The sequence below is a fragment of the Silurus meridionalis genome, chromosome 21, assembly GCF_014805685.1.
Source record: "Silurus meridionalis isolate SWU-2019-XX chromosome 21, ASM1480568v1, whole genome shotgun sequence".
NCBI lineage: Eukaryota > Metazoa > Chordata > Actinopteri > Siluriformes > Siluridae > Silurus > Silurus meridionalis.
The window spans coordinates 15,148,103-15,175,716 of NC_060904.1; the positions used below are offsets into that span (position 1 = coordinate 15,148,103).

Below are 27,614 nucleotides of genomic sequence, written 5' to 3' on the forward strand. Positions count from 1 at the left end.
CTTAACACTCTTCAGTACGGACTCACTCTCTGCCGTGTCCTCTGCAGGTTGTTGCGTAGAATCTTCTGGATCTCCTCCTCCTGGCCCTTCGACAACTGAGGCAGCATTCTCTCGGGTGGTTTCTTGGGCTGGATGTTTCTATGGATGCGCAAATAAAGAAGAGAAAGAATTCAATAAAACATTCGTCATCGAATGCTTAAAATTTTCCTCACAGTGAGAGTTGATCATATGCCTGGCACAGGAAAACTGAAGAGTGCAGCAAAAAATTAAAAATAAATAAAATAATATAAAAGGCACCTTTCAGGCATAAGTTATTCAAACCTCCATTCAGAGTTCTGGTTTTGTACTGTAGTAAAGCACAACATTAGAACTGGCTCAATTTTCGCACATTTCAGCAAAATACAGTATATATATATATATATATATATATATATAGATAGATAGATAGATAGATAGATAGATAGATATAGATATATATATAGAGAGAGAGAGAGAGAGAGAGAGAGAGAGAGAGAGAGAGAGAGAGAGAGAGAGAGAGAGAGAGAGAGAGAGATTAATATTTGTAAATGTCTACCTGCATGCCAGTAAATTCTGGTTATTAATATAGATCTTTCTTTCTTTTCTTATCACCATGTCAACTTCTACAGTAATGTTCATGGCGAAAGCTTAGTTTTGTTCTTCAATTTGATTTGAAGATTTGAAATAAGATTACTTTTCTTTAAAAACTTTTGTTTAGGTTCATTTAAAGAGTGTCAACATTTTCTCCATCAACGTTCTTACTGCATGGACACGGTCGACGGCATGGCGGACGGCAGTTTAGCCCCTCCTCCGCTCTCCACCAGCTCGATGGCCTGCTTCATTTCCATCTTGTGATAGAAGGCGATGAGCTGGGGCTCTCTGGAGCGCTCGCCAGATATTAGGCATCTCTTCACGTATTTCTTGTTGAAGCGGTTCAGCCTGTAAACAGGAGACAGGAAGCGATAGTAAACATTCGAGAGATTTGATTGTGTATTCTGCTGTGAAGTGGGTTGTTGTGTGTGGGTTTTTTTGAACAAATTTAACCCTTTGTAGTTGCCATGATTAAAGGAGTGACCTTTTTGCCTCTTTTTACATAAACTTTTCTTGCAAATAAAGTCCTGTGAGCTTTAAAAACCGGATCAGGAACAATTTCTTGGATGATCCGATATTCATGAAATATTTGGGAGACATGTTCTAACAATATATAACATATAAAATGTATAATAATTAATGTTATTAAAAATGCACGTTACAACTGGTTTCTACACATGGTGCTTGGACGATGTGAATTTTGGGAGGAGCCGCAACTGAATATATATAAAAAGTGCAAGGACACTTTATTTATTTATTTATTTTTTATATCTGAAACATAAGAAAAAAAGCTGAAAGGATCAGAGCTGGAAAAATTGTACAATACACTATATAGACAAAAGTTTGTGGACGCCTGACCAGAAGATTCGTATGCGCTATGCCGCTAGATTCTGGAGTGTGCATGTGGGGATTTGTGCTCATTCAGCCACAAGGGTGTTCAAAAAGTCAGGTACTGATGTAGGTGAGAAGGTGAGGAGGCCTGGGGTGCAGTGAGTGTTACAAATGCATCCCGAAGTTGTTCAAAAGGATTGAGGTCAGAGCTCCATAGCAGGCTAAAGATGAACCCATGTAAAGCAGATCTTTATGCTGGCATTGTGCACAGGAGCACAGCCATGCTGGAACAGGTTTGGGTCTCCTAGTTTAAGGTAAGGACGTCCTATACAAATGTGTGCCTTCAAATTTGTGGGAACAGTTTGGAGAAGAACTACATATGGCTGGATAAGTGAAGTGTCCCAATACTTTTGTACATATAGAGTAGTGTAGCTTGACAATAGCTAGTTTTCACACCTTTATAGTTTATTTGTATTTTTGTATTTATTTATTTATTTATTTAATTAGTCTGTCTGTCTGTCTGTCTGTCTGTCTGTCTGTCAAAATATATGGGATACTATTCACGTATGTTATTTGGATGTCATGCGGCAGAACCTTCACAAAAGTGTAAAAAGGAGCATTTTCTACACACTTGTCCTTCCAGTGATGATGTCCGTAATGCCCGCAGACGTCCTCGATACCGGTCAGCAGGTGGTCCAAAAACTAAAAAGACATAAAAAAAATAAAAAACACATTCTCAGACCGGTCAATGAACCAAAAAGCTTGGTTGCCACACCTTTAATGAAGATGAGCACAGATTTCTAGGAAATGTTTTGACTCCAAATATCGTTCTTCAGACGGGTATATTTCGTCGAAATTCCTCACGATGACTGAACCCATCTGTGTTTAGATGATCTGCTTGTCCAACGGTCAAACATGTTTGGTGCAAACAGCTATGTAACGTCAACACTAAATCCTTCATAAGAGGTCTGGTGTTGCCGTATTGCGTTCGGTCGCTTATTTAGAGCGGGGGTTAGAGATTAGTGAGATTGTCTCTCCTGCTGAAAAACCTCAGTGACTCATCGGCTCCATATAGCTGCTTACTGTTGTGTGTGTATATGTAGGAGTGTGTTTGCGTCTCTGTGAGTGTGTGTAATTAGCTGGCGAGGCTCTGTAATCCCTTGCCGTCCGAGGTTCCCTAGGGAGCTTCGAGACGATGAAATGGAGGGAGTGGGAAATCAGCAGGGGAGAAAGGACATGGAGGATGACATGGGTGTGTCTAGGGAAGCTGGTTTGTATTTCCCTTGCAAATGATCTTTTGTAAAAGTCGTTAGCCCAGAGGAAGCCTGACTGGTAAACAGATTTCGCGACTCTCCAAATATGATCTCACAAGCCAGCAATACACACTGTGCTGTTTGTTAAGAATTGTGTAATTAAAGGTGTTTGTTATAGTGGTAATATCATGATAAATAATTGTGGCCAAATCGATCTAGGAAACGGAATGTGTCAAGACCAGAAGTCTATACACTTAAACTGCACAAAATGGTGAGGAAAGATGTAGGATAGAAACTTCAGCAGAACCCCTTCTTTAAATAGAAGTGAAAAGTGACCAGCAGATGGTGCTCAAGACAAAAAAAAAAAAAAAGAAAGGAAAAAAAAAAAAAAAAGAAGAAGAGGAGAACATGATTTGAAACCTCTTTAAATCAATACCACGGTACATAATTCCAGCCCGAGGCAGCGTCCTCACCAGCTCTAATCCAGAACAGAAGGTTCTTTTTCACGGGTACACAGCAAGTCCTGTCACATTGGGCAAATGAAATCTGTGGAATACGAGTGCGACTATGACTTGGGTCCACCACTAGCTAATGTGAAGTGATGCACCGTTACCTGGGTGTGAATCTCCTCGTTGATGGATCTCTTGGTTTCCTGCTTCTTCTTAACAGCCAGCAGGTCCACCAGGGGACGAATGGTCATCCCCTACATCAGATGCAGACGACAGAGAAATGAAAACATTTCAATACCCATAAAGAAAAGCGCCGGTTGCCGTCCTGCCTCATTCAACACGACACTTCATGCCCTTTGTTTCCAACATCAAATCCAAATGAAGGCTTATTCGATTTGCCGGTCCAAAAAGACACCCTAAAGGCGTCCTTTCCATCTCAATTCATGTCCGTTTGAAGCTTAGCGCAGCAGAAGAGTCAAAGACTATAGCGGTTTAATTTTCCCAAATGGCTGACTCACCGAGCAAGAACACCGCTACACAAAAGACAAATTAGGGGGGGACTTTTTGCATTAGAAATCTGCGGTTGGTCCTGCGGACGCAGTTCTGGCTCGGGTCAATGAGGCGACGCATTGCACTGTGATCAGTCACTTTCATTTCGTTTTTTAAAACCAAAACCAGAAATCAAATCAGATAGAATGGTGCTTTGATAGGACTTCCTTCAATTTCCACTTTCAACCAATTAAAAAAAATCTACACTTCAGAGTCTAATCACATAATTAACAATGCTGGATTGTTTAATTGACTTTAACTTTGGCATTAAAGTCTTCTTATTATGAGTAACACCAGAGATGAATACTGCGGCTTCCACCTCCTACTGTCATTGAAGGCCTAATTAACATTCATGGCACATCCTCAACCTCCAGGAGCATCATTCCTCCAAACCTTGCTGACTAATCAGTAGAGAGGCGGGTGGTGGAGTTGATGTAATGCCTTGCTGACACGACAAGGTTACGATACACTGTACGACATACACTATATGGGCAAAAGTTTGTGGACACCTGACTAAGATTAGTATGTGCGTTTTGAACATCCGATTTATTATTGAGTCCACATCAGTTATAATTTCCGCTCTTCTGGGAAGATTCTACTAGATTTTGGAGTGCGCTTATGAAGATTTAGGAAGCCGGTTAAGCCAATGGGCTTTAGATATGAAGGTCGTCGGTTCAAATCCTAACCGTAACCCATAGCTGCTTAGCTGTACGATTGAGATCAATTTGAGTCAGATAAGGATTATGCCAAATGTAATCTGTGGTTGTTTTACAACTTTGTGGTAACAGTTTGTTAAAAAAACATATTGCTGAAAATGTCAGCATTTCCACTTTCTATACTTCCCCATATCATCAGCATCATCACCACCACACTATTATAGCTAAGTTGCATTCAGAGATAAAGTCAAGGAAAGCAACTTTGTTACAAAAAAAAAAAAAAAAAAAAAAAAGAAGAAGAGGAGAACATGATATGAAACCTCTTTAAATCAATACCACGGTACATAATTCCAGCCCGAGGCAGCGTCCTCACCAGCTCTAATCCAGAACAGAAGGTTCTTTTTCACGGGTACACAGCAAGTCCTGTCACATTGGGAAAATGAAATCTGTGGAATACGAGTGCGACTATGACTTGGGTCCACCACTAGCTAATGTGAAGTGATGCACCGTTACCTGGGTGTGAATCTCCTCGTTGATGGATCTCTTGGTTTCCTGCTTCTTCTTAACAGCCAGCAGGTCCACCAGGGGACGAATGGTCATCCCCTACATCAGATGCAGACGACAGAGAAACAAAAACATTTCAATACCCATAAAGAAAAGCGCCGGCTCCCGTCCTGCCTCATTCAACACGACACTTCATGCCCTTTGTTTCAAACATCAAATCCAAATGAAGGCTTATTCGATTTGCCGGTCCAAAAAGACACCCTAAAGGCGTCCTTTCCATCTCAATTCATGTCCGTTTGAAGCTTAGCGCAGCAGAAGAGTCAAAGACTATAGCGGTTTAATTTTCCCAAATGGCTGACTCACCGAGCAAGAACACCGCTACACAAAAGACACAAATTAGGGGGGGACTTTTTGCATTAGAAATCTGCGGTTGGTCCTGCGGACGCAGTTCTGGCTCGGGTCAATGAGGCGACGCATTGCACTGTGATCAGTCACTTTCATTTCGTTTTTTAAAACCAAAACCAGAAATCAAATCAGATAGAATGGTGCTTTGATAGGACTTCCTTCAATTTCCACTTTCAACCAATTAAAAAATCTACACTTCAGAGTCTAATCACATAATTAACAATGCTGGATTGTTTAATTGACTTTGACTTTGGCATTAAAGTCTTCTTATTATGAGTAACACCAGAGATGAATACTGCGGCTTCCACCTCCTACTGTCCTTGAAGGCCTAATTAACATTCATGGCACATCCTCAACCTCCAGGAGCATCATTCCTCCAAACCTTGCTGACTAATCAGTAGAGAGGCGGGTGGTGGAGGTGATGTAATGCCTTGCTGACACGACAAGGTTACGATACACTGTACGACATACACTATATGGGCAAAAGTTTGTGGACACCTGACTAAGATTAGTATGTGCGTTTTGAACATCCGATTTATTATTGAGTCCACATCAGTTATAATTTCCGCTCTTCTGGGAAGATTCTACTAGATTTTGGAGTGCGCTTATGAAGATTTAGAAAGCCGGTTAAGCCAATGGGCTTTAGATATGAAGGTCGTCGGTTCAAATCCTAACCGTAACCCATAGCTGCTTAGCTGTACGATTGAGATCAATTTGAGTCAGATAAGGATTATGCCAAATGTAATCTGTGGTTGTTTTACAACTTTGTGGTAACAGTTTGTTAAAAAAACATATTGCTGAAAATGTCAGCATTTCCACTTTCTATACTTCCCCATATCATCAGCATCATCACCACCACACTATTATAGCTAAGTTGCATTCAGAGATAAAGTCAAGGAAAGCAACTTTGTTACAAAAAAAAAGAAAAAAAAGGCAGCACTAAAAACATCAAGCTGTATCCCAAACTCGTCACTCGTTCGCCTCAATACGCATTGTTCCGTATCTCAAATCAGATCTGCTTGTAGTAATGTTTGTGAATAAGCATGCGGATAAAACAGCACTTCCTCAGAGACACTTCCTCATGCATTAGAAACTCTGCTGAAAGTGCCATGTTGATATGCAGCCTCATTCCTGAGCTCACAGATGGGCACCGTTGCCCAAATTCACTGCATACAATCACGTCTGCGCTGTGTGCTTACAGAAGGTGATTTTATTTATTTATGCGATGTATGAAAATTAATGCAATAATGTTGCATCCTCTAAATTTTTGCCATATGCAAAATTGACCTCAAGTGTGTACATATATACACACACACACACACACACACACACACACACACCTCTATACATATATATACACATTTTATATATATATATATATATAATCCAATATAAAACAGAAGTCTGCCACTATTTCGATGCACAGTGCCCTCATGAGTGTCCATTACCCTCTGTGAATCATGCATGTACTTTAAAGATTGCTCTAAGAATTGCTCTAATGTAAAATGTTTTTAAATTCATTTCTGTTACTGGCTGGTGGGCGAGCGAACAAACGGCAGACGTTTCTATTTTAATCTGTTATTACAGAACTGCAGCCGCTGATTGATTTTCACCCACCATCTACAGATTCCAGAGGCTTTCTGCCAGTTACTTTTGCATGACTTTAGAAGAGACACTATATTGCCAAAAGTATTGGGTCACCTGTTCATAAGTATGTTGAGCATTGTATTCAACATTTAGTCCCGATTTGCTCTTATAATTCCCTCCACACTTCTGGGAAGATGTTCCATTAGATTTTGGAGTGTGCTTATGGATATTTGTCTATAAAGGCAGGTACTGATGTAGGTGAGAAGGTAAGGAGGCCTGAGGTGCATTCAGCATTCACATTCCTCCCAAAGGTGTTCAGTAGGGTTAAGATCAGAGCTCTATAGCAGGCCACTTAAAATCTTCCTCTCCAAAACATGTAAACCAGATCTTCAAGGAGCTCACTTTGTGCACAGGGGCATTGCCATGCTGGAACAGGGTCGAGTTTCCAAATTCAAGTGAATGCAAAATTGTATTCTAGCGCATCTAAAAGACGTCCTGTTCAATTGAGTGCCTTCAGCTTTGTGGTAACAGTTTGGAGAAGAACCACATATAGCAGGAAAGATCAGGTGACCCAGTACGTTTGGCACTATAGTTGTATAGGCAGTATATTTTATACAGGAATGTCAAATGTGAAGTATTATTTGCGGCCAGACAAGTGCTCCTGGCTGTTTTATAGTGGGTGGCAATGTGGATTCTGAAGGTCAATACATTAAACTGCACTGCAGACTAATGCCCAAGTGCATGACGCGCACACACAATCCACACATTACTTCCTCCGAGTGCAACCGGCAGCACTTCTAATCTCCACCTTCACTAAAATAAACCCCTCTGTGTAATCACCAAACCACCCCTTTCATCCAACTCTGCAATGTAGAAAGACACACACACTTCCTTTTTCACACATTGTGTGCCCACTTGCAAAACAACGCAAGAATTAAAACTTTAACCTAAACCCCAAAAACAGGAACAGAAATCAAATCTTAAAATCACTCAAATATACTGCATACTTGTATATGCTTTCACTACACACACACACACACACACACACACACACACACACACACTCTGTAGACTTATATACAGTATTTCACAAAAGTGAGTGCCCCCCCTTCATATTTCATTTCAGCATCATTTCAGCATATCTTCTCAAGGAACAATACTTGAGATGAAACAGATATATATTAGAGTATTCAATGTGCAGCTTGGACTGCAGCACAGTTTTACTGTCCCCTGAAAACAACTCAACATACAGCCATTAGTGTCTAAATAGTTCAGCTCCAAAAATGTGTTTTGATTTTCAAGATCAAGTTTTTCATAGAAACAAAAAGTATCCTAATATACACCTAATGAGTGTGTCGAAAAATATGTGCTCAAAGCAAATATAATCAACAGTATTTCTTTTCCTTCCACTCATCACAGTCATTTAGCATTAACGTACACCTAGAAGCAACTTCACACACAGCTACTGCTGATTGACTTAATACATGCTGGTGTGCACCGATCTGTATCTGCTCGGTCATGCCTGCGCTTACGACACAAACAGTGAAATTTACATCATCAACATGCACTGTAACAACTTCTGCAAAGCCAAAACAGTCTACAGTGTTATCAGATTGTCACCATTTGACATGCAGAGCTTTGATTAATGCACAATTAAATACTACATTTAAAAAAAGGTAAAAAAAAAGAGTATAAAATCGCACTTTGTTGGTGCTTGGGCTCGTACACCTTTAGTGGAGTGCGTATAGGTGAATATTGGTGCCTTAACCTTTAGCACTTCGGTGATGATCAGGAACTGCTTGGTGGCCGTGGCAGCAATGTGCAGTAGCCAGTAAACAAAAGCATAACGGATCCTCATAAAAACAATCCTTGCAGAAATCGGGTGCCTAATGTCCACATGAACAATCGGAGAAAGAAGAACAAAAAATATTGAAATGTTTACCCACTACCATACTGATAAAGTGCATTTATGTCCCAAAAATACATGAAGAACAGAAAATTTTGTTCTACAGTGAAAAAAGGAAGCAAGACTTTTTTTTTTTTTTTTACTTCGATCAACTACACCATTTTCTCTTTACATTAAAAACAGAATGTATACCTATTATTCTTAAATAATTATAGCAGAGTCAGCGGTTTTCTTTTTAGCAAATCGTCCATTAATCCAGACCAGTCCGATTCCTGGATTAGATGCGGCTTTGCATACATGTGGGTTTGGACCATGTATGCATCTAATATGTAAATACGGATTGTGCGTGGCATGATATTAATTGGACGCCAGTGATTCTGGCTCTGGGCACATTTTTCCACATGTAAATATTACCAGCTGAGCTGAAAGAAATCCTGAAGAACAGTTTTACTGCCTCTAACTGGGAACATCAACATCTACGCAAGTCTCCATAAAGCAAAGATTAAAAAAAGTGACAAACAAGCTACATCATATGGCCAAAAGTAGTTGAACACCTGATTGTGCTTGATTTCAGAAGCACACAACTGTCTACAGTGACTGCGCATGCTTCAGCGCTACAAAATTTCCCCACATTGAAACTAAGCCCCCAATCCTGTTCCAGCATCCTGTACACAAAGCAAGCTGCACAAATCCCTACCAAACACCTTTGGGATGAACTGAAACACCAATTAAATTCCAGACCTCTTCACCAGGCATTAGAACTTGATGCTCTTGTAGATGAATTGACAAATCATCACAGTCTCAACCCAAAATCTAGAAGAAAGCCTTCCCTAAAGGCTAAATATGGATGGGATGTTTAAAAAAAAAAGCACATATGATTCTTAGATTTCGATTTCTACAAACCTTTGTTCATATAGTTTGAGTGCTTTAAGATCTTTGTGTTCCCAGACCCTCACATTTTATAAATGCTACCTATATTGTCCTCTTACAGAATCTGTAAAGAACACAGAAACTTGCAGTGGTTTTTAATTTCCTTCCTTACTATTTTTCTGCGTTCTCCGTGCAGCATGCAGACTCGCGTGTTAAAACAAACATCCCATGGCGTCAGTGATTCGCCTCTAGAGGCCGCTTTCGTAATTACAGTTGGTTGGACCTTTGGTCTGGTATCACGGGGTCTATTGTTGAGCTGTGTGTTATTTTTGACACACTCACCTGCACAAAGACAGTGAAGAAGATGACTGTGATGACCGCTGTGACAAACATGTTTCTCATTGGGAAGAGCTCCTCGTCGAGCAGGTAGACCAGGGAGAACGCGATTGCTCCTCGCAGCCCGCCATACGCTATGATGAACTGGTCCTTGGTGGTGAGCTTTACTATGCGGAATTTGTTGATCACGAACGTCAAACCGATGACACCTGAGAAAAAAGTCAAGATGGTAAAACTTTCTGCTTGAGGAACATGAACATATTTTCCAGTTTATTGAGTGTCCCGAGCATATAACATACGCCTACAACATATGTGCACTTCAGAAGTATAGAGTGAAAAACGTCGCATCAGGATGCCATGACGGGAAAATATCAAAAATATTTAAACAATAGTACGTTAGACGCTGGATCACCCCCACTAATAAATATTTACACAAACTGTTTAGCTTAGAGATTTAGGAACCTCCATTCAAAACCTGGTTTATTTAGACAGCGATGCCGTTTTCCTAGGTTTTATTACTCACCGAGTACACGAGCCACCATGCACAGGATAACGGTCACTGTGATGAACGTCCAGTTCCACCTGTGATTCCCGGCCACCGTGGACACCCCGAGAAAGATGAAAATGAGCGTCTCGCTCACGCTGCTCCACATCTTAAGGAAGTACTTGATGGTGGTGTGCGACTTGTGGGATATGTTGGCCTCCACGTAGGGTCGCATTACAGCACCACACGCGATCAGTCTGGACAAAGAGCAGGGTCAAACGTTGACACATTAACAATTCAAGTGCTCTAGTTCGCTTTTATTTTTTTTATTCAGATGGACGGCATATAAATCAATTTACGCAAGTGCTTTCTGACTTCTAAGGCAGGGCCCTTTCGCAAACAGGCTTTTGCAGTGCAAAAAAAGGAGAAGAAATATTTTTTAATTAAACCAGATGTTCTTTTTCTGTCATGTCTCCAGAAAGTTGCAGCTCTACCTCTGCCATGTTAATCTGTATTCTATATGACTTTCGGGATGCGCCTCGGTCTCCGTAGTGTTGTTCTGAGTCATTTACGTAACAGCAGCTGTGCTGAGAGAACGCGTTCGAGAAATCAAGCTATATAGCAAACATAACTAACTAAACTAAAAGTAGTTCATGATATATAAATACATCGGTTTTTACTGATGCAAATATGTTCAAATGCCACCTTGTATCATATTTACACTGTTTTAAACCGATGCATCACATCGTTAACTTTTAATGTCGATGCACTGATTCAAATCAGTGAATTTTACCATCGCTATTGCTTTTAGAAGTAGAACATGTCCGGGCACAGGTGTTGTGGTTAATCCATCCACAGGAAAAAAAAAATAACTCAAGAACCATAATTACCCTCATTAATCTGCTTACCTAAAACTTTTCAAAGACAACATACTGAGAAAGGGAACTAAATGTGAAACAAGACTATATGAAACAAGACTTCTGCGAAAACTGGATGTTTGTTTCCTGAAGTAATAGAGCGCTCGTGTTTCACTGCCGAACAAAGTGTAGTGTTATTCAAGATGTTGAGAATGCTAGCATGTGTGTGTGTGTGACGCCCTTTTAAGTGACAGGAAAGTCTGGCGTATGTGATGCGTCCGAGTCACGGCCTCAGGAAGGTTCTCTAACATGCTTGTTTAAAAAATAAATAAATAATTAGAACGACTTTTTGAAATGTGGCTTTATGTAGCTGGTTTTCCAAAAATGGTGATTGGAAGGTCAGGAGTTCTAAACCCTGCACAGCCGATCTCCCGCTCCCTTGAGAAAGACCCTTTACTGCTCTGAAATATATTTATATTTATTTATATATAAATATTTCCTGCTGTGTGAACGTAGGTAATCTTTTGCACCTAAACATCTGCAGGTGCAGATGCAAATACATAATTAGACAAAAACTGGACCGATTGGAAACGGTGATATACAACAGGGCCAATCATGTATAATCCATCCCACCCACTACATGATCCCATACAGAGGCCGCGGAGTTCATTCTCCAACAGACTGGTTCGGCTTCGCCTTCAAGAAGAACGCTTCAGGAAATCATTCCTACCGTATGCCATTGCGCTGTACAATGACTCACCTCTATGTAACAGATGTTAAAAGCAACTTGTATGCATCTCATTATTCACAATCACTTTACACACACAGATTTTGAATTGCCAGTTGCACTCTTTATGTAGCATCATCTTTCTATATTGTATTTGTTTATTTATATATGTTACAATTATTTAATGACATTCTGCTTCTTTATTTTATTTAATTGTATAACATTTTATTTTACTTCCCACATTTTCACTTTCTGCAAATGAGGAGTGAAACAACATGACTAAACGGAGTGAAAAGGATAAGATGCAGATCTGCTGAGAAACTATTGGGATGCGTCACAATTAGGCTTGAGATACACTATATTGGCAAAAGTTTGCGGACACCTGGTCATAAGTATGGAATGTGCTTTTTGAGCGTGCATTTCACATTTTGTCCAAATTTGCTTTTATAATATCCTCCACTCTCCTGTAAGGAGGTTTAACTAGATTAGTATAGAGCTTGTGTGTTCATCAGCCACAAGGGTGTAAGTCAAGCACTGATGAAGGTGAGGAGGTGAGGAGACCTGGGGTGCAGTCAGTGTTCCAATTTATCCCAAAGGTGTTCAGTAGGGATGAGATCTGAGCTCTATAGCAGGCCACTCAAGATCTTTCTCTCTAAAGCATGTAAACCAGTACAATTAAGTGCCTCCACCTTTGTGGTAACAGTTTGGAGAAGAACCAATTTGGCAATATAGTGTATTAAGGAGTAAGTGTATTAAGGTTTCTCATTTAAAAATAAATGAGAAACACCTCTTGAATTAGCATCCTGTAACAACCTATTCACACTGTCCGTGTATGTTGTTTGCAGTTACGGTGCTTTATTTTACTTGCAAATATGCCTTGACCAAATTCTCGCTAACTTAAAATGACCAGACATCCCACTAGATGGACTTTGCACTATACAAGCACTACCAGCAAAACCATAGCAACTAACACCATGTCCACTAGCATATAAAGATCTTGCGAAACAAATTGCTTCTACTGTGACCGAAGGCTACAGGATGTCCTCTCCTCTGCCTCTCCTAATCCTACAGCTCAGAAAGCATATTGAACGATGGACCAGAGTTCCAATAAATCCACAGGCACATTCATGTGACACGTCAGTACATCACGTAGCGGGGTGCAGAAGCTGTCGGCATGCGGTGACTGACGCTGGCCTCCATATTTCCTCTCTGTTCCTCCTGAGATGGCTTATCGAGTGGACCAGTGATGTGACATTTTGTTCTATCGATCTATGATTGACAAATGACATCATGCTATATGTCAAAAGCTACTAGAAATGCTAGCTGTTAACTAGAATGTCACGCATGCCATCAATTAAAGACATTTTAGTTTTCAGGTATGAACTATTCTCAGAACAAAAAAGAAAGTGCTGCACCATTGGGGATTTGTAGCTCAGTGGTCAAGATGTTGGAATTCTGACTGGAAGGACATTAGTTCAAAACCCAGCCGGGCCCTTAAGCTGCTCAGAGTAAATAAAAGAATGTGTTCACTAAGCCATGAATCGTTTCTAATCCTGTTCATCGTCGTCACTCCCAATGAAAACCTCAACATCTTCAGCTCTGCTACCTCCAGCTCCACCTCCTGTCTTTTACTCAATGCCACTGTCTCTAAACCATACAACATCTCAGGTCTCACCACAGTCCTATAAACTTTCCCTTTCACTCTTGCAGATACTCTATCACAAATCACTCCTGCGATCACTCTGCTCCACCCACTCCACTCTTTTCTCCACTTCTCTAACACACTCTCCATTACTTTGCACTGTTAAACCCCAGGTACCTGAACTCCTCCACCTTCTCCACCTCTTCTCCCTGCAACCGCACCACTCCACTGCCCTCCCTCTCATTCACACACATGTACTCTGTCTTACTCCTACTGACTTTCATCCTCCTTCTCTCCAGCATGTACCTCCACACCTCCAGGCTCTTTTCATCCTGCTCCCTACTCTCACCACAAATCACAATATTATCCGCAAACATCATAGTCCACAGAGACTCCTGTCTGACCTAGTCAGTCAACCTGTCCATCACCACTGCAAACAGAAAAGGGCTCAGAGCCGATCCTTGATGCAATCAAACCTCCACCTTAAACCAGTTTGTCGTTTCTACTGCACACTTTACTGCTGTCACACTGTCCTCATACATGCCCTGCACCACCCTCACATACTTCTGACACACCTGAGTTCCTCATACAATACCATATCATCCTTTACATTTTCTCCAAATCCATATTTGCAAGCAATATCTAAAGTTGCACTATTGGGGGGAAAAAAGTTGGTTTCAAGTAAAAGCAAAAAATCACATATGCACAAGAAACAAAAGTTATAAGATTAGTAAGAAGAGAATTTCCTACTTCCTGTAAATCTTGAATGACCGGTGTCTCACCCCGTGAGCCGTAAGTACTTTATTCACAAACTATATATAAGTTTTTTGTCTGAATTGTCGTTGTGTTTTCCGATTTGTTAATGACAACAAACAAGTGATGGTTATAGAAGCTAGTTTGAGGTAGTTAGCTACATAGTACGTGCGTACTTTTTCCGCGACAACGTATGCTACATTTCCATCTTTCCCAAGCTCAGGGTGTGTTTTCCCGCTACTCACGCCATGATGCCGGACAGGTGGAACACCTCAGCTGACAGGTACGCCAGATAGCTGTAGACGAAGATGAAGAGTGGCTCGATGACGCGCGTGTGCGAGGTAAAGCGCGAGGTGAAGGCCGTCAGGATGCCGTAGATGGCTCCGACCAATATGCCGCCCAGCGATACCACCAAGAACGACACAATGCCCAAGAAGACGTCTCCTATAGTCACGCTTCCGACACCCGAGTACTCCTCGAACAGGTGGTAGAGAACCTAAAGAACATAGGATGAAACAGGAGCTCCATCAGTGTGCGTACACAAAAGATTTTAATGTTACACCAATAGATATTATGCTTTTACCTGCTACTATATACTGCAGTAAAGTAGTTGCATGGAAGTTCAGAAGTACTGTTAAGAAGTTGTACTTACAATTAACTTGCACTTAAAATTCCTACTTACTACTGAATTCCTACCTTTTTACATGAAACTCTATATTAAAAAATAATAATAATTTGAATAATAATAATAATAATAAAAATAAAAAAAAAGTATGCATGGATGTCCAACCAGGGGTTGACTGAAGTAGTCGAGAATGCAAGCAGGCAAGGATGCTAGTATGCAAGTAGGTAAACTCTGTATGTGTGCTAGCCTAGCATCTAACTGGAAAATAAAGAAAGTGGACCATCATCCTAGCAGGAAAGTGTGCAAACAGGCAAGAATGCAAGGCTGGAGAGCAAGTATGCCTGCAGACACGAACTCTGCTAAACTAGTATTCAAATGGGCTTAAACTTGTATGCTAGAAGAATGCAGGTAAAAAAAACAAACAAAAAAAAAAACATGCAATTCAGGGAGTAGGGCAAGGATGCAAAAAACAAAAAAGCAAACACACAAGCAAGCAAGAACATCGGAATTCTTGTATGCAGGTAGGCAAATGTGCAAATATCAGCATCACGATCGTTTTCATATATGTGTGGCTGCCTGCTGGTGTGTTTAAAGCGGTCAAAACGGCCGGCTTATTCAAATATTAAATATGAGCGTCATCTCAGGCCGCCACACATGTATGGCGTTTATCGCGCTATTTGCTGATTCTGAATAACGATAATGAATCGGTGCGTCTCCACCACCTCAAATAGACCTGCGAATCAAACACAAAATAAATCCGTTTACTGAACTGATAGCAAACTGTATTCACTATTGTATTCATGCACGATTCAGGGAACAAAATGGTAGCGCAAAAAAAAAAACTGCTCGCTTGAGACAATGTAGTCACTGTGTACATTTTGACTTTTTAACTCGATCTCGGAGTGAAAAATGTAACAAAGACTAAATCGATCGCCTACATCGAGAACAAAGAACATGGTGACGGAATTACGAGTTTCACTTCAAAAACAGTAAAACGAATGTTCCACCATTTAAACCTTCAAACACGTCACAACACTAATAGGAGTCAAAAACGACGCTGTGTGGAAAACGCTCCTGTGTTCAAATGCGAGCAGACTGCGAAATAATTTTAGATAATTGTCGTAGTATTTTATGGTGATCAGGAGCAATTTTTCTCTTTTTGAAATGGGTTTGACGGCTTTTCTCACGTACTCCGGCACTGTGCGATTTTAGCCCACGACGTTAGTTTTTAGCACTTCTTATCGAGCACCCTTTTAAAACCCGACTAAACAAAAGCACATCTTAAAGAGATAAAAAAAAAAAAAATGATAATTTGATAAATAAAAGAACAAAACCACTGACCACTGTGACGGCGTCGTTAAGCAGCGACTCTCCGAACACGAGGATGTGCAGCAGCTCGTTGATGTGGATCTCCTCAAACACTGCCAGGACGGCCACGGGATCCACGGCGGAGATAATGGCGCCGAACAGCAGGCAGGGCAGCAGAGTCACCGTGCCCAAGTTCGTGCCCTCGATCTGACACACGCCAAACAGTAGGCTGCCAATGAAGAAGGAGTTCCACAGCGTGCCCACCACGGCAAACATGAGGATGGTGCCCAGGTTCTCCGTGAAGGGCCTTATGGGTAAGAAGTAGCCGGCATCCAAGATGATCGGAGGAAGAAGACAGAGGAAGAAGAGCTGGGAATTGAGGACAGGGGGGGTCTCTCCCAGGAGTCTGATGAGGCCACCGATTAGCAAACCCACCGAAATCAGCAGACAGCTCTCTGGAACTATCGAGGACAAGCGCGGGATCAAGTGAAACCCTGGAGGAGGACAAGAAAAGAAAAGAATGAGAATGCATACAGCATTTTACACACACACACACACACACACACACACACACACACACACACACACACACACACACACACACACACACACACACACACACACACACCCACACCCACACCCACACCCACACCCACACCCACACCCACACCTCGCAAAAAAACCTCTTGGATTAAAAAACTAATTGCCTAGAACTAAAAGAAGCAAATGAACAGAGAAATGAGGCATTTGTTGGGTAGTAATTACAGATGTGTCAAAGCCAAGCGTGCTCTAAATGTGGGCCGTTACACAGATTTTTGAATTTCACTGCTACAATTCATGGTTAATACGGCTAACAAAAGACACACTCTGACACCACAAACCCCCTAATAAGAGTAGCACCATTTTAGCCAGTGAAAAAGACACTAGCAGGGCACCACAGACTGACCGTCTCAACTGATTTGTGATTATTGATGTGTAATGAATTTGTCTGGTGCATTTACTTTACTGCTCCTGAGAAAATGCATTTAGACAGCACTTAATTCAGGGTTCTTTTAAATGTAAGCTTGTAAGCAAACCACACACACACACTTTTGAAGTATAAATAAAACTTTCTTTCGGCTTCTCCCGTTAGGGGTCGCCACAGCAGATCCTCCGCACGTTTGATTTTGCCCTTCCTAACACAACCCTCCCCATTTATCCGGGCATGGGACCGGCACTAAAAGTGGCTGGGGCTGGTTCCCTGACCGGGGATCGAACCGAGCCGCAGCAGTGAGAGCGCCGCAGCATTCTAACCGCTAGACCACCAGGGACCCTTTGAATTATAAATATAATATATATATTTATATACACATACACACAAATGTTAGCGCTATGGATTCTTTAGCATTGTATGTCCAGCTTCAATAATTTAATAATCATTCCGCATATCGACTGAGCGAATGAATGACGAATGGAAGGAATGAAGACATTTGTTAAAGGGAGCTTCATTCCTCCCATCTGTCATTCATTTAATCCACTTTCTACGTTTAATATTTCATTTTCTAAAGATATGTTCTTAACTGTTCTACTTCTTTCAATCGAATCACAATGTTTTTGGATTACAGAAGGATGAAAATAGTGCATTTTTATTGCTGAACTGAAGAAAATATTAAAATAGAGCTTTTCGTTTTTCAGGCCCACGCAGACACGGTCGGCATTATCTAGTGTACGACTGTTGTGGAAATCAGAATGTAAAACTGAAATGTGAACGTGGTGTGTGTGTGAAGAACAGAATGGGTTGCCTCGAGACGAGTTAGAACCTGTCGGAACTCCTGATGTAGCATGGCCAAGTACTTCACATTCAGAAATATGAGAATGCAACAAGAAACTACAGCAAGCAGGGAGACTGTTAGATCCTAATGTACTTAATTTGCAATATCTATTTCAACAGCCTCAAATCAGCAAATGTGCTTCAGTCACATACACGATGCACCATTTTGTCTCAGATGTTTGACTGGATTCTCCAGTAGGTTTAAACTTCTCAGTGATGAACAGGATCATTTAAAACTGGAATCAGAGCATACTGTATTTTTTTGAAGTTCTGAAACGGAGTGTACTGGGACACAAACCGTTGCAAAACAGGAGGCACACAATCGTGTAGGCTGTCTTTGAACGCTGCAACGTTAAATTTCCCCTTCACTCGAACTAGGAAACCCAAACCTGTTCCAGCATGACAACATGCCTGTGTGCAAAGCCAGATAGTATGATGAACCTGAATCTTTCCAGTATCTTAACTGCAGCAAAACAAAAAAATATTCATTCTGGCTTTGTGGTTTTTATTTATTTATTTATTTATTTAAACTGGTATTTGTGTATGAAAAGTAGTTCCATGTGGGTACCACACAAATGCCACCAAGGTCCCAATTTTCAGATGTTCAGTGTCCAGGCCTTGTGAGGACATTTTATTCCCAACCATTACGTATAAAATATGGTAATATTCACACAGAGAAAAGTTTTGCAGCATCTGACGTTTCATGTCATATCTCCAAACTGTTACCACGAAATTTGACAATTGTATAAGATGTCTTTGGTGCAAGAGCAGGAAATGTTTCCCTTCACTTGAACTTGAAGAGCAAAACCTGTGCACAGCTCCATGAAGATCTGCTTTCTATGGGTTTGAAGCTTTAATTTCCAGCTACAGAGCTCTGACCTCAACCCTATTGAACACCTTTGAAAAAGAATTGGAACAATGACTGCACCCCAGGAATCCTCGCCTTCTCACCTACATCAGTACCTGACTTTACTAACAACCTTGTGGTTAAATGAGCTCAAATCTCCACAAGCCCACACCAGAATCTAGAGGAACATCTTTACATGAGAGTGGAGGATATTATAAGAGCAATAGGAACTAAATGTGGAACTGGTTGCTTAAAAAGCACATACGATCTATATGGTTGAGAGTGCACAAACTTTGGCCAGATAATGTGTGTATATAGTATATTAACATAGAATATAACATTTCTTAAAACTATATTCCAAGCAACATTTAAAAAAATCGTTTATGCATTTAGAGTGACGTTTCTTAACGTTGCTTAATAGAACAGCTTTTTATTTCATTACTACTATCAAATCGTTTAAATATCAATAGCGTAATATCACTGTATACATTTGCAGGATGAAATACTGCAGCGTGTGGCCGGTTGCCGAGTTCTATAATCTCACAGATGGTGCAGTCTGCCACTGCCTCGGCTGCCAAGCTGCAGCATTTAATTCAACGCCGATGTCAAGTCATTCCTACTTTGTTCAGAGGAGTGAAAAAGGCGTTTGAACGCAGCATACAGGAACATGTGCAATATTTTAAAAGGACATGCTCAGGACACGGACATTCCAGAGATATGGACAGGAGAATCGTCCAACATGTTATCCCCTTGGCAACACTAATGCACACAGAGTGCATGATTAACATCGGGTCATTAGAGGGTCGTAAATGCCAAGGGCAAAAAAAAAAAAAAAAAAAAAAAAAGACCTACGCTTCTAATGAGGGTTTTTGGGCTGTCATGGTGAGGGCTTGTTTCGTACAACCTTCTTTCGCTCAATAGAACACATGGTCATTAGACTAATGGAACTTACTGGACGAGATGAAGTCCTTAAAAGTGATGGATCATTAGTGTCAAACATTCAGGAAAAGTCTAGAGGCTCAGCCAAGTTTATAAGCCACAATAATAATAAAAAAAATAAAAGCACTGGTTGAGTAGTATTTGGAAAGTCTTCTTTCAGCTGCTCACTTTAGGGGTCCCCTACAGTGGATCATCTGTCTCCGAAATCACTCGGTCCTCTACATTGGCCTCTTTCAAATCAACCACCTGCATGTCTTCCTTCACCACCTCCTTAAACCTCCTCCTTGGCTGCTCCATCCTCAGCATTCTTCTACCGATATACACCATGTCTCGCTTCTGCACCATGACCAAAACCATCTCAATCTAGTCTCCAAAAGCCTCTCACCTTGTCTCCAAACTGTCCTACCTGCATGGTCCCTGTGTTAATCTCATTTCTAATCCTATCCATTCTCGTCACTCTCGATGGAAATCAGAGCATCTACAACTCTGAGAAAAACAATTATCTATTAAAATTTGGAGCAGGCGATCATGTGACTCACTATTTTTCATAGGAACCATTAGGAAGAAACAGAAAAGGATGCACGAAACGAAATAAGGCTAAGAGAGGTATACTGACAAGAAATTCCCCCTTGGGAACGCCATCCCCCTCGGTGTAGGACTCATCACAGCAATTGCCTTTTTATCCATTTACAAATACAGTAGCTCACAAAACAAATGCGTACACTTTTTTTTTTATTTTAGCAACCATTTAAATAAATCAATCAAGGGACAATACTATAGAAATGACACTTGGACACTTATATATTGTGATATATTGTAGAGGAGTGAATGTGCAGTTTGTATAGCAGTAGAGATTTACTGTCCTTTAAAAATAACGTTGTTATTGTCTAAATAGCTGGCAACAAAAGTGAGTACACCCTAAGTAAACAAGTCGAAACTGTTTCCAAAGTGTTAATATGTTGAGTGAAAACCATTGTTATGTAGCACTACCTTAATCCTCCTGGGCATGGAATTCACCAGAGATGCACAGGTTATTGCAGGGATCCTCTTCCACTCCTCCATAATGACAACACGGAGCCGCTGGATGTTAGACACATGACGCTTCTCCACCTTTCGCTTGAAGACGCCCCACAGGTGCACAATAGGGTTCAGGTCTGGAGACATACCTTGCCACTCAATCACCTTCAGCTTCCTCAGCAAAGCAGTTGTTATCTTGGTGGTGTGTTTGGGGTCGTTATGATGTTGGAAATCCGACGTTCAGCCCAGTTTCTGAAGGGAGGGCATTACAGTATGTTCTGCTTCAGAATGTCACAGCACATATTGGAATCCATGTTTCCCCTCAATGAACTGCGGCTTCTCCGTACCAGAAGCATTAATGCAGCCCCAGGCCATGATGCTACCACCACCATGCTTGACTGTAGGCAAGACAATTTTCTTTGTTCTCCACACCAGGGCTGGACACCATCTGAGCAAAACAAGTTTATCTAAGTGTCAGCAGACCACAGGACATGCTTCCAATAAATTATGCTCTTGGACAGGTCGTCTTCAGAAAACTGTTTGCAGGCTTTCTTCTGAGGAGCTTCAGAAGAGGCTTCCTTCTGGGACAACGGCCATGCAAACCGGTACTTGTTGCAGTGTTTGGCGTATTGTCTGAGCACAGTCAAGTGGACTTTCTGCTTCTACAGCCTCCAAAGCAATGCTGGCAGCACCTGATGCACAGCATGAGGACTTAGCTTCTGTGATGAACCCTTGCGAGGTCTGTTCCGAGTGGAACCCCTCTTGGAAAACCTCTGTATGACCCTGGCCACTGTACTGTAACTCAGTTTTTATGATCATCTTATAGCTAAGGCCAATTCTCAAATCCTCAGAGAGTTCTTTACCAGGAGGTGCATGTTGAAGATACAGTGGTCAGTATGAGAGAATTGTACTCAAAGCACATTTTAACTGCTATTCAACACAATGTACGATTCAACACAATGTGATTTAATGCAATATGATGCCATTCAATATGCTACAGATAGTCTGTTTTTATTTCTTTACTTCAGACCGACAGCAAATTAATTTTACTTAAGCGCCTTCTGACTTCTAACACATGGCCCTTTCACAAACAGTCCTTTGTAGTCAAAGAAAAAAGATGAAATAAAACCGAATGTTATTTTCCTGTTCTGTCTCCAGGAAGATGCAGCTCTACCTCTGCCATGTTAATCTGTATTCTTTAGGACTCTTAGGTCTCTGTGGTGTTGCGATACATCGTTTTTCACGTAGCAGCAGGGTTTGCTGAGAGAACGTGCCGTATAGCGAGAAGAAATCAATCCACATATCAAATATTAGTCAAATTATTGGTCACTTTGTAAATAAAAAAAAAAGTCTAGCGCACCTACTAAATAAATATAAATACATTTTTTCCTGATGCAACTATGTTTGAATTGATGCATCGTGATACAAATGCCAACTTGTATCCGATGCACACTTTTTGAAATCGATGCATCACATCGTTAAGGCTTATCCTGAAGCAACGATGTGTTTTTGCGAATCTCACTAAGCCTAATACAGACTGTTCTTACACTGCGATGTAGTTCAAGAGGAAGACCGTGTGCCCCACTCGTACGTCACTAAGCACTCTGTTCAAAGTGTTGTTAATGGAACAGATAAATCAGGCCTTGGTGAACAGCGGGCTCAAAAGCTGAATCTTAACATTTGCACCAAAGACCAGCATCACGTTGGGGATTTATTAGAACACATGAACTTGTATGAGAAAGGCCACAAACTACTTTACGTTATTAATATTCCCCTTCAGGGCTTGTCTACGGACACTTCTGCACAAAATGTGTTTCTGGCTAAACACCAGTATGTTCCGAGACCATAAACAGATCAAGCCCAGATGCTGGTTTGAGACTGTTATGACAAGGGATTTTATGAGGGATTCCCTCATTTAGAGGAGGACAGCTTATGTATTTAAAAAACCCAAAGTCCCAAAAACCGCTTTTTAATCTATTTTTTTTTAAACAACAGATCATAAGGTTTGAACACACAGCCACCCATGGTGTCATTTAGTCAATCATGGGATCAAGTACGTGGAAGAAGCAGACCGCAATGTGTGTTGCCTTGTGATGCAAATACATGTGGTTTCTAGATTTTCGTGGCATGGAGATTGTTAGTCTTCACCTTTCCTTGTTAGTAGGAGTCATGTGTTAGGAAGGAGCCTTGTAGCAATTAGGAACCACATTTTGGGAACTATTGCTGTTTTAGACATTAGTATAAATCAACAATATCTAAGATTTCAGAAGTCAGCAGCTTTAGTATGCATGACTGTCGTCCCTACATTATCATACACCAACGCAATATTTAATGAATTACACTATTATGAGTTTTGGCACAGTGCTCAAATTTTTTTATCATTAAACTATGAGTCAAATAAATTTATCAACAGGTTGCTTTGGGTAAAAAAAATGTTTTTAATCGCTTGCCAAGTCTGAACTACTATCGCAATTTACAACCACAACTGCGGGAAAAACCAAATAAAGATTCCCCACACCCTCCCGTAGTCGTCTTTTCTGTCAAATAACACAGAAAACGAGTGTGTCCCAAAGTCAAAACGCTGTTTAGCATTTGGACGGTGTTAAGAGCTTGTTTGAATTTGAGACCTTTTATATAATGTGCCAAAGGACGTGATACATCCGTAATCCAGGGGTACCCGATCTTTTATTATCCCCCCTGTGAGGGCCGCATAATTGTTCCCTTCTTTAACGGGGGTCGGTCTGGAACAGAAAATGACATGAGTGACTACCAGTATTATTCTAGAGATTTGATTATAAAAGTATTTTTTTTATGCCTCCTACTGTTTTATTTTGTTTTGCACTGTACAGACAAATGAGTTAATATTCAAGAGATATTTAGCCTATTAAAAGTGCATTATTATGATCTTTTTTTAACGTTATGTACAATTCTGTTGGTTGGTGGGAAAATGGAACACACTTTTTTTATGTATTTATTTATTTTTGGGTATCTTTTTATTTTTATTTATTACATTTTTTATTAGTACAAGCAAAAGCAGATACCAGCGACATGAAAACGTCTATTCCATCTGTGATTTAAACATAAAAAAATATTTTTATGAAACTCACAGAAAAAGCATCACTTTTGCAAAGCAGCAACTGAACGGAAGTGTGAGGCAAGCTGTGGTAAGCTGAAGTCCAAGGCAACACAAACAACGCGGGCACGCCCTCTGAAGAGACGCAACAAGCTAAAAACCCCAGCCAACCTGTTGCCCCGCCTTTTCACGCAACAGACCAGAATTCATTCGAGTACCTCAGAAAAAGTTTCACGTCACCTAAAAAATTTCAACAATCGTGAAGTAAATGACTTTTCTTTTGTGTCCTTTGATTTAACTTGTACGTTACATGTATTTGCAAAACGCTTACTTTCTTGCCCATCGTCATATGAAAGTGAAAACTAAACCGCTTTCAATTCTATGGTTTTACTTCTGATCACAATCTTGTACTTATCAAATCATGAGGTCAATACAACCTCAGATGTCATTATTTATTCGCTTACAATATTCAAGCTGAAATGGAGGAATCCCGTGTGAAAAAATTAGCGCACCTCATGATTCAATCGCTTGTCGAACCACTTCAAGCAGGAATGACTTGAAGTAATCGTGTTCATCAGGTTTTCAATCATTCTCTCGCATTACTGTGGAGGAACTTTTACCTACTCTAAATTTAGCCTTTCTTCAGCTCATTGAGGATTTTGCAACAATTTGTTTATGCACGGTTCTTTAAGATTCCACCAAAGCATTTCATTCAGGATGTTATCTGGACTTTGACTGGGCCACTGATTCTATTGAAGCACTTGGCCTCGCCTCGGATACATAAAGCCATAGAATTAACAGATCTTTCTTTTCAATTGAGACTGTATATATTTATTTCTTTAATATCCCATTCAAAATGACTTATTTCTATAGCACTTTTATATCACGGTTGTAGAGAGTGCTTATTCACGAAACCTCAGGCTTCCTTTCAGCTTGAAGACGTCTGAGCATTCTACTCACACCACAAAAAAGGGGGTTTCTACCCACAGAACTATGGCTTGTTGGGCACACTTTCCATGCAATTGCTGCATAAAATATATTGGAGACTATTCTGGAGTAGAAAATTGGATATACTGTATATTAGAGTAAAAATCCCAGTAGATCAGCTCATTCTTGAAAATCTGGCACCAGCAACATAAAAATAAATATATATTTTCCATCAATTATCCTGAGTTTAGTATGGACATTACCAAACACTCTGGATGATGTCATGAAACTAGTTGCTGCCACAGGATTGGTTGACTGCAGTCCTGCATATTTCAGAAAAAGCCCCCTTATGGGAAAAAAAAAAAAAATAATAATCAATAAATACATTTCTTTCATTTTCAGTGTAATAGTGTGCAAGTGGAGGACAAAGAAATGCGGTTTCGACTGGTTTCCACATCTGCACATCTGTTTGGCTGCTTTGATGTTGCTAATGCGCCCCTGTGTACAAGCCTTTCACACTTCACTGAGCGCTGAGGGTTTACAATACAAAAAGAGCGCCGGTGCAATTTTCTCCAGAAAGTACAAAAATACGTACAGTGATTCCCCCGTTTATTGCCGTGGTTACGTTACAAAACGCCTGTGATAAACGGAGGCGCACAGAAAACATTTGCAAGAATATAGCGAGATGAATCGTCATTACATTTACATGATCGAATTTATAGTCAGTAAATGTACTGTACAGTATACAGTTCTGTACTCTGATTCCAAATTTGCCTTTGCCTGAGAAAGATGTGCTCAATTGGGCAATGAAAGAAAAAAAAAGTAAGGGTGACTCATCAAAAAGCTCAATGCAGCAGTGTTTGAGAAGGGGAAAAACAACAAACACAGGCATATCACCGGCACTGATCTAAGTCAGGACCTTGATCAGAGCACTTGTATTGAAAGGATAGTGTAGAAAACCACGGCTGACAAAAAAAAAAAGTCTGGGAAACTGGTGAAAGTAGTCACTTGTTCAATCGGACTCAAAACATTACCTAGCTATTCTTTAAATAGTCTCGCCTTGGGCTAAATACAAGCCAATACAAAGGGGACAAGGTGAGGTGTGGCTGGAGAAAGAGACCTTTAATTATTCCCTGAAGCATTCAATGGAATTTCACAGTCTCCATGAAAAGTTGCACAATGGGTCTGGGGTATGAAACGATTTGGCTACAATCTCAATAAAAACCGGAATAAATGAAAATGTGAATGGTGAAGTGATTCACAACAGTTTATTCTTTGGGTGATTATTAGCAGATCCTACACCAAAAAACGGGTGGTGGTTAAACACAAATATGAACGCAGAGCTGACAGCTGCAAATAAGAGTAAATCTGAGGACAGCCTGATGGGTCATCATTTGTCCTCCTCCGCTCAGCGAGACAGGAACCAGGAGAGAGAGAGAGAGAGAAAGAAAGAAAAGATATGACAGACAGAGCGGCATGACTAAAGAATAAGAGAAAAAAAAAAAAAAAAAAAAAAAACCAAAAGAGATAGCAAGAGTGAGCAAAGAGAGACAAAAACAGACAGATGGGTAAAACTGCAGGTAATATGATTGAGTGAGTGAGAGAGAGAGAGAGAGAGAGAGCACACAAACTGATAAGCAACAGAGACAGAGACAAGGACTGAGTGAGTGATAGAGAAAAGGAGAGAGAGAAAAGGTCAGAGAGAAATACTGAAAGTAAGAGATGAGACAGAGACTGACAGATGCAGAAAGAAAGCGTTTTAAATTGATAGTGAGAAAATGAGAGTGTGAGAGAGAGAGGGGGAGGCAGAGAATAAGAAAAAGACACAGAAAGAAAGAAAGAAAGAAAGAAAGAAAGAAAGAAGAAAGAAAGAAAGAAAGAAAGAAAGAAAACATTAAGACAGACAGGCATGACAAAAGAAAGAGAGAGAGAGAAAAAGCAAGAACGAGAGTTAAGAGCGAGACCAAAAGAGAGACAAAAAACAGACAGATGGGTAAAACTGCAGAGAGAGAGAAAGAACACATAAATGTTTATATTAAATTAAGTAGACAGCTTTCAGGGAGTATTATTAGAGAAGAGACTGCGCTGGGGAAAATCAAAGTTGTCTGTTTTCCATCTCCGCTCAGGCTCTGCTTTTTGTGCTTTTTTTCCTCCTACACTCAATTACCTGTTCTTTCTCTCAGCCCTCGGAATCGGAGGTTGCCCCTGAAACCCAGATCAAAGGGTCACAGACGACACGCTTGTCAGGTGACAGACAAAACTGAACACACACACACACACACACACACACACACACACACACACACACACACACACACACACACACACACACACACACACACACACACACGTGTGTTACATGTACGAAGATATTAACGAATGTAAATTCACCAAGACTCAATTTCAGTCCACTTTCTGGGTTGAGCTGCAAAGTAGAAGCCCTGCGAGCAGGTTACATTGAAAGTCTCAAAGTTAGTTAAGAGACAGGATTTGAGCCCAATTTTGGACAAAAGACCCCCGGGCTGATCCTACAGGCCTGAGTAATACACAAGATGTTTCCTAATCTTCACGCCCTGGTTGTTTCGGTACATACGGAACATAATTAAAACCCCTCAGAGTTCCCTCACAAACGTGTTAAGTGGCAGACCGC

At 40.6% G+C, this 27,614-nt stretch overlaps 1 protein-coding gene across 1 annotated transcript in view; it reads right to left on the reverse strand.

Moving 5' to 3' along the window:
• The window catches only part of slc9a1a (solute carrier family 9 member A1a), a 41,793-nt gene that overhangs the window by 5,631 nt on the left and 8,548 nt on the right, over nucleotides 1-27,614 (reverse strand). Inside the window, exons 2-9 of the mRNA XM_046833539.1 lie at nucleotides 16,385-16,845; nucleotides 14,664-14,914; nucleotides 10,479-10,696; nucleotides 9,962-10,164; nucleotides 4,861-4,950; nucleotides 2,072-2,142; nucleotides 781-957; nucleotides 27-138 (exon numbers count right to left, since the gene is read on the reverse strand). Coding sequence (XP_046689495.1) covers nucleotides 27-138; nucleotides 781-957; nucleotides 2,072-2,142; nucleotides 4,861-4,950; nucleotides 9,962-10,164; nucleotides 10,479-10,696; nucleotides 14,664-14,914; nucleotides 16,385-16,845 — 1,583 coding nt within the window. The remainder of the gene's footprint in view (nucleotides 1-26; nucleotides 139-780; nucleotides 958-2,071; nucleotides 2,143-4,860; nucleotides 4,951-9,961; nucleotides 10,165-10,478; nucleotides 10,697-14,663; nucleotides 14,915-16,384; nucleotides 16,846-27,614) is intronic.